This window comes from Phycodurus eques, chromosome 5 (assembly GCF_024500275.1).
Source record: "Phycodurus eques isolate BA_2022a chromosome 5, UOR_Pequ_1.1, whole genome shotgun sequence".
Classification (NCBI taxonomy): Eukaryota; Metazoa; Chordata; class Actinopteri; order Syngnathiformes; family Syngnathidae; genus Phycodurus; species Phycodurus eques.
Genome location: NC_084529.1, coordinates 3,671,172 through 3,678,522, shown reverse-complemented (window position 1 = coordinate 3,678,522; position 7,351 = coordinate 3,671,172). Strand labels below are relative to the sequence as shown.

The window sequence follows — 7,351 nt, the reverse complement described above, 5'->3', positions numbered from 1 at the left end:
TTGTACAGATGTTTAAAATTGCCTTTACAAACTCAATTAAAAATGTAGCTACACGAAGCACTTTTAAATACATATACATATTTTTGTTACACAAGAAATGAAGACAACACAATTGCATTGTTTTTTTTAATTAAAAAAAATACACTTTCAAGTTGAAATACATATGAATAGTATATTCCTATATCTAATAGTTCAATAAGTGCAAGAAAAATGAATGAATTTATTAAAAAAGACGCACATTTTTCCAAATCAGACTAACTTCATTGTTGTCAATTTATTAAAAGATATATTTTTAAAACAAATTTGATTCAAATTGGATGATAAAATCTTATTTCCTCTATCAATTTATTACATTATAACAATTACAAAAACTATCGACACACTTTGTTGTGATAAAATATTTGTTTTCTAAATTTGGTTAGAAAATAAGAAATATTTTGAAAAAATTCGACAAAACCACGTAATATTTGTATTTTTTATGTTAAAAAAAAAACATTTTCAGATTTGATCAATGTTCTATATCCAATGTAATGGGTATCCCACCCCCACCCCACAATTTGCTAAAAATAATGTTGAACAAATTGATTTTCTGATTTTTCGGCGCATTTGACTCAGTGTTGTCCTTTTGAATATTTTGAGTGTTCATTCATGCAAACCAGGCCAGTTGGGGGGAATCATTGGGAGGTTCGTTAGGAGAAGTCAAAAATGCAAATGAGGCCAAACCAAGCGTCCGGCCTGCCGGTCAAGACGTCGTCTGGACACTTGACCTACTTCTTCCTCTATGCCTTTTCTTAGCGTGTGCGGATTAGCATTTTAGCATCTAGGCTGCGAGCGAGCGAGCAGGGATTACAAAAGGGAGGCGAGTGGCGAGAGAGAGAGCATCAAGTATTTCTCCTTCTTTGTCTGAGAAACCTGAGCTCAACTCCCACATGCCTGCGGGGGCCCCGAGGAACAACAACAAAGCCATTTAATGTACAAACAAACTTATTTTCGAGGCCCTCACACGTCTCGCTTACATGGACAAACTGAGGCCCTCATCGAAAAACTTACACAGCACTACAAAGAGCGCAAGAATTAAGTTGTGATCTTTTTTTTTAGCTACTTCTTTTTCAAGAAATAGCTTTTCATTTTTTATTCATTTTCGAGAAAAAAAAGGGCACACATTTTTGTCAAGAAAAACATTTATAATATAGGTCATAATTTTCTAGAATAAACTATTTTTTGAAGACAAGTGATATTCCTTTTGTAGAAATGTATTTTTTTCTTGAGGATGAAGTCAATTTCTCATTTTCAAGTGTTTCTATTATTTATTTGTTTGCAGCGGTCTTATAAAAAAAAAAAAAAAAAAAACATAACTAGCCCAATATTTTCAAAAAACATGTCGTGAGTTATAATTTCACAACAGAAAAAAAGTAGTCTGCGTTTTTTAACTTCCTCGTCTTGTAAGCCGTCACGTTATCGTGGTGGAGGGGTTTGTGTGTCCCGAGGATCCTAGGAGCTAAGTTGTCTGGGGCTACACGCCCTTGGTAGGGTCACCCATGGCAAACAGGCCCAAGGTGAGGGACCAGACAAAGCACGGCTCCAAAAACCCCTGTTAAGAATAAACCAAATGGATCTAGGTTTCCCTTGCCCGGACGCCCCCCTCGGGCCCTCTGGAGGCAGGGGCTCGAAGGTGAGCGCCCGGCCGGGCACAGCCCAAAAGGGTAACGTGGGTCCCCCTTCCCGTGGGCTCGCCGCCTGCGGGAGGGGCCATAGGGGTCGGGTGCAGCGCGAGCCGGGCGGTGGCCGAAGGCGGGGACCTCGGCGATCCGATCCCCGCCGGCTACAGAAGCTGGCTCGAGGGACGTGGAATGTCACCTCTCTGGCAGGGAAGGAGCCCGAGCTGGTGTGTGAGGTCTTGAAGCTCCGACTAGATATAGTCGGACTCGCCTCCACGCACAGCTTGGGCTCTGGTACCAGCCCTCTCTTCCACTCTGGAGTTGCCTACGGTGAGAGGCGCCGAGCAGGTGCGGATATACTTATTGCTCCCCGGATCGGCGCCTGCACGTTGGGGTTCACCCCGGTGAACGAGAGGGTAGCCTCCCTCCGCCTTCGATTGGGGGGACGGGTCCTGACGCCCGGAGTTCCTCAAGGCTCTGGATGTTGTGGGGCTGTCCTGGTTGACACGCCTCTGCAACATCGCGTGGACATCGGGGACAGTGCCTCTGGATTGGCAGACGGGGTGGTGGTCCCCCTTTTTAAGAAACTACAGGCGGTTCACACTCCTCCTCAGAAGAAGAAGAAGAATCACCTTTTATTGTCATGAACATGCATGCACACGAAATTTGTTCTCTGCATTTAACCCATCGCAGTGAACACATACACGTTAGTGGAACACACCGGAGCAGGGGGAAGCTGAAGTGCCCGGGGAGCATTTTGGGGTATCGGTGTCTTGCTCAAGGACACCGCAGCTGTGAGTCCGGGGGATGTTGACGGACGCTCCGGTCGGGGTCTTGAACCGAGGTCCCCCACGGTGGCAGGCGATGATCTTAACCATTGGGCCACGGCTGCCCAAAATTCTGCTCCAGGTGAGGCTCGAACTCACAACCTCGGCATTGCTCTACAGAGTACTGTCATATAAGTACCGCGCGCTAACCGATTGCGCCACTGGAGCTCGGAGTTTTGTTGCGCAAAGACAACAAACAACAAAAATCGAACTTGTCCTTTAATGGCAAACAAATTTTCAGCAGCAGATCACAAACAACTAGAAATGTGCCAGGAGCACATTTGTCCCAAATCGGAGCGCTTGTATTGGCTAAAGTGGAAATTAGGAATAAAAACCTTTGATTAATGCACTAAATATAAAAATGTACTAAAGTATAAATACAATTTGGTCCATTGAGGTGAGATATTATTTACATTAGAAGGAACGTTGCTACGACTGCCATGTTGCCTTTTTTTTAATTATTTTTTTTATTGTTGCTGCCAATAAATACGCAAAGTGTTAGTCGCCCTTGTGGTGGCATTAAAAAGTGACCAAAAAGAGTTAAAAAAAAAATTTACAAAAACAAAAAGGCAAGACCACGGTGAAGTGAAAAAGATCTCTTGGTGACCAAAAAGGCAAACGTGAAGTCGCTCCAAGTTTTCTTCTTGGACGATCGATCACACGAGAGATTGCAAACTGTCGGCGGCGCTCCTCGGGTGCTCTTCTTCTCCGTCTTCTTCTTCGTCTTCTTCTTCTTGCCGCTGCTGCTTGTCCAGCACGCCCAGCAAGGCCTCGTACAGGAACGCCAACTGGTCCTGACCAGAAAACGCAAACAGCTAATCACTAGGTAACAACTCAAGTTAGAAGTGCGCCGACACGTCCGCGTTTTGGGCAGACGGTGCCAGACAAATACGTGAACACATGACAGCTGTTGTTTTTCTTGGTCTAAATGGAAACACGAATGGCGCGGCGTTGCCACCGATGGTAACGACGACCTTCCCGAGACGGCCGCCAGGGAGGCGCTGGATTATCGAGTGTCAACGCCCACGCACGGGAAACCCAGAAGAAGAGGTCGCGTGCGGTCACGTGACTTCCTTGCGCCGTTTGATTGGCGAACAGGACTCAAACGTCACTACCGCTTAAATTGGATTGGAGCAAACGGTGCCCGTTGCGCAAGTTGAAGTCGGAGTCGAAACACGTTGTTTAGGAAAAAAATATTTTTAAAATTTCTGATTTTATTTTAATTAATAAAATGATGAATATAAGAATAAAAAAGTCGGTTTTGAGTGAAAAAGTACTTTCAAAAATCTTGTTTTTTATTCCCCGTAACAAGATAACATGTTTTTTAAGGGGACTATTTAAAAAAAAAAAAATCCTTTCAAAAGTATATAAAACATGAAGCTGTGATAGTTTTTTGCAATGTTACGAGAAAACATTCTTTTTAAAAAGTCGTATTTTAAAAATAAGAAAAAAAAAGTCTAGAATTTCTTTTTGAAAATAGTCCAATTTAAAAAAAAAAAAGGAGCAAATTGCGTCTTTTTCCTCACGCGTGTGCGGAAGGTTCCGGGCCTCGAAAGGTTCGTCATCTTGGCCGCTCGGAAGACGTCGACGCGCCGTTGGCCGTGGAGTTGACCGATCAGAGACGAGAGAGCGCAGAAGGTCCCGGCCGTGACTCCGCCCGCGCTGCGGGCAGACAACGACGCGGACGTTAGCCGATTTTCCGTTGAACGCGGCGGCGGCGGCCGGCGGCCGGCGTACCGGTCCAGGACCACGACGGGCCCTTCCTCGGCGGAGGTCTCCCCCCCCTCCTCCTCCCGCCGCAGCAGCTCGAGCAGCAGGAAGGCGTCGCTCGTGCCGCTGTCGGGGTTGGGCCAGCGGGGGGCGCGGTACAGGCGAACGTCCAGAACAAAGTCGTCCTCCGCACAAACAGCACAAAGCAACGCCATTCAACGTGTTGAATTTTCACCTGTGCAACTTTTCGGGATAAACGGAAAACGTCTCATTTGAGCCGCCGCAACGTCGGTGTCAAACCCCCGGCCCGAGGGCCAGATCCGGCCAGCCAATTCATTGGATGTGGCCCCTGGAAGCAAATCATGTGTGTGGACTTCATGTTTCTTACCAAAACACCAAAATGACCATTTGTCTTTACTTTTCAATAAAATTGAAGTATTGCAAGCATTTTTTTTTTTTATCCACGAAATGAAATCTTTGAACAAACCGTTTTTTACTGGCTTCTGATTTCAAAAATAGTTAGCCATCAATTTGTTTCCCAGTCATAACGGCAAAGCATAACTACTAAGTATGCTTATTTCAACCCGAGCAACATTTGGGTGATTTCAGCTAATTTAATTGTAACTGATGCTACTTTAGGGAGAATTTCTTCTTTTATTCACTTCATGTAATCTTAATTTTATTTTGATATTCAGTAGTGATTGTATGAATAATCAAGCTATTTAAATTGGATTAAATGGAAAAAGAAATGATCTTGACCCAAAAGTTACATTATTTTCATAAAAAAAAAGCAGCATTTTCTCAAGAATAATAAAACTGGGGTGGGGGATAACATTTTGGGAGGAAAAAAAATGGAATGTTTATTTTTTTTCATGTAAAAATACATTCCAAAAAAAGTGATGAAGCTGTTTTGAATCAAGTATTATTTTGTCATGCCTCAAGTACAACACAGTAGAATTTTATTTAAAAATAAAAAACTTTTTCCTAGAAAGTGGTGCTTATTTCGGGGGAATTTTTCGCAAACTTTTTTTTTTCCGATGAATTCTTTCTTGAAAACAGTGACTCTCTTGCCTGAATAAAGTCCACTTATGTGATCATTTTCCTTGATTCTTACATTCTTTTATTTTCTATTTTCTATAGTAACATAGATATCCCTTATTCGTTTTATCGTCTGTTATTATTCGAGTCACTTTTACCGCTTTCGGCGTGTTTCCTGCTACTTTCGATCATGTTGCTTTTAGGATGGGAGTCGGGCGGTACGGTATTAAAAATGCATTTTCATACGGACGGGTTTGCGAGCGAGCGAGCAACCTGCGCGGCGCGCACGTCCAAGCGGTGAACGAGCAGCGGGTCCTCGTCGGCCAAGCAGATGAGGTTCTCGCACGTTTGAGTGACAGTCAACGTCTCCCAGCCGATTGGCTGTCCTTTGCCGGGCCAGAAGACGCAGGGCCCCGCCTCCTCGTCCTCATCCTCGTCCTTTAAAAAGATTTCAGATATCAATCATGATACGTTTTCTTTTGATGTAAAGTGGGCGATTTAACCATTTCGTTGAAAAATATCTGCGAATGTTTTGTCTCACTCAAATTTGGTATCATTTAAAATAAATCATTATGTTTCGATGAGACAAAAATGAAGAAAGCCAAATATATAAACCATTTTGAAAAATTAAATCGACCAAAGTTTGAAAAAACAGTATTGCAGCATTCGTAATAATGTACATTGCTGGGTGGGCGGGGACCGAGGCCGGGAGGGGGCGACCGCGGGCCGTACTTTGCCCACCGCGTGGAAATGCGTGTTGTGGGTCATGTGACCTGAGCGAGCGCCGGTCCCGACAGCGACACGATGACGCGCGCGTTCTGATCCCAAATCATCCTCCAGAAGTCCTTGACGGTGCCTGGCAAAGGATTCTGGGTAATGATGAACTCCTTGCTTTGCCTGTAGCCCTACAACAACAACAACAACAACAAAACAACGGGAAAACAATAGCACAACAACAAAACACAAAAACAACAACATTAAAAAAAACAATACTTCAAGAAATAACAAATGGAATATCATTATTATCATTATCAGCTTGCACAATTGATCCATTGATTTGTTTATTGTTTTTGTTTTTATACAAAGGTGAACCAAACCCAAGATGTCAAAACTTTCTGTGCTATCCTAAATGTGACGTGTATTTGCCAGTTCTGGTTTCTTTTGCAGCATTTTTAAAAATGGATTTGATTTTTTAAACTAACGCCAGGATCCGACTACGAGTCAAATTTGGTCTCTCACGATGGCATCGAGTCGTCAGACTAGCGGCATCAAATTCTAAACGGTGCCGGTCGCAACGCTGGCACCATTCATGCTGAAAGGTATATACAGGTTTTGCAGAAACATACGCTGCCATCCAAGCAACGTCTTTATCATGGACGGCCCTGCTTATTTCAGCAAGACAATGGCAAACCACATTCTGCACGTGTTACAACAGCGTGGCTTCGTAGTAAAAGAGTGCGGGTACTACACTGGCCTGCCTGCAGTCCATTGAATACGTGTGGCGCATTATGAAGCGTAAAATACGACAACGGAGACCCCGGACTGTTGAACAGCTGTAGCTGTACATGAAGCAAGAATGGGAAAGAATTCCACCTACCTCGTCATGTTTCGTCAAAATATTGCCTTTATTTTAAGGCCATATCGGCCAGCTGGACGACACTAAGCTATCTTCTTATTAATGCAAAGAGAAACAAGCCCGTTTGTGCGGCCTTACCGTCACGTAGGACGCGTTTATGTAATCGGACGCGTCACCTGCGCACGGCGACAAACGCACACGCGATCTTTCCACTGCAAATACACAGCAAAAAACATTCGAGATGGACAGGAAGCACAAACTTTGGCATTAGCACCACGCTAACAGCCGCTAGCTCACCCGGCAGCAGCGACCCGCTTCGGTTCTTGTGGCGGTTGTCGTCGTGAAGCGCGCTCGCGTAGTCGTCGGCGTTCGCCGCGTCCGCGCTCAGCAGCTGAAAACGCGATGCTAACGTCAAGCTAACGTGCAAACACACACAATATCTTCTCATAATATTTCAAATGTTTTGCTTTTTTCAAACTACAACTCTGTTGGAGTAATATTACTGTTTCTTTGAAAACAAAAACACATTTTAAAAAATAAAT

General features: G+C 43.9%; 1 protein-coding gene and 1 non-coding gene across 2 annotated transcripts in view; both read right to left on the bottom strand.

Annotated features, from left to right (window-relative positions):
- Window positions 1-2,559: 2,559 nt before the first annotated feature.
- Window positions 2,560-2,653, bottom strand: trnai-uau (transfer RNA isoleucine (anticodon UAU)). Its single transcript has 2 exons — window positions 2,616-2,653; window positions 2,560-2,595 (listed from the first exon to the last, which is right to left on the bottom strand). It is a non-coding gene; the product is annotated as a tRNA-Ile (tRNA).
- Window positions 2,654-2,686: 33 nt separating this feature from the next.
- Window positions 2,687-7,351, bottom strand: part of LOC133402551 (receptor-type tyrosine-protein phosphatase zeta-like) — a 50,269-nt gene continuing 45,604 nt past the window's right edge. The window contains 7 exon segments of the mRNA XM_061676457.1: window positions 2,687-3,279; window positions 4,012-4,147; window positions 4,223-4,380; window positions 5,507-5,671; window positions 6,007-6,138; window positions 6,948-7,021; window positions 7,107-7,200. Of these exon segments, the coding sequence (XP_061532441.1) occupies window positions 3,142-3,279; window positions 4,012-4,147; window positions 4,223-4,380; window positions 5,507-5,671; window positions 6,007-6,138; window positions 6,948-7,021; window positions 7,107-7,200 (897 nt within the window). The 3' untranslated portion in view covers window positions 2,687-3,141.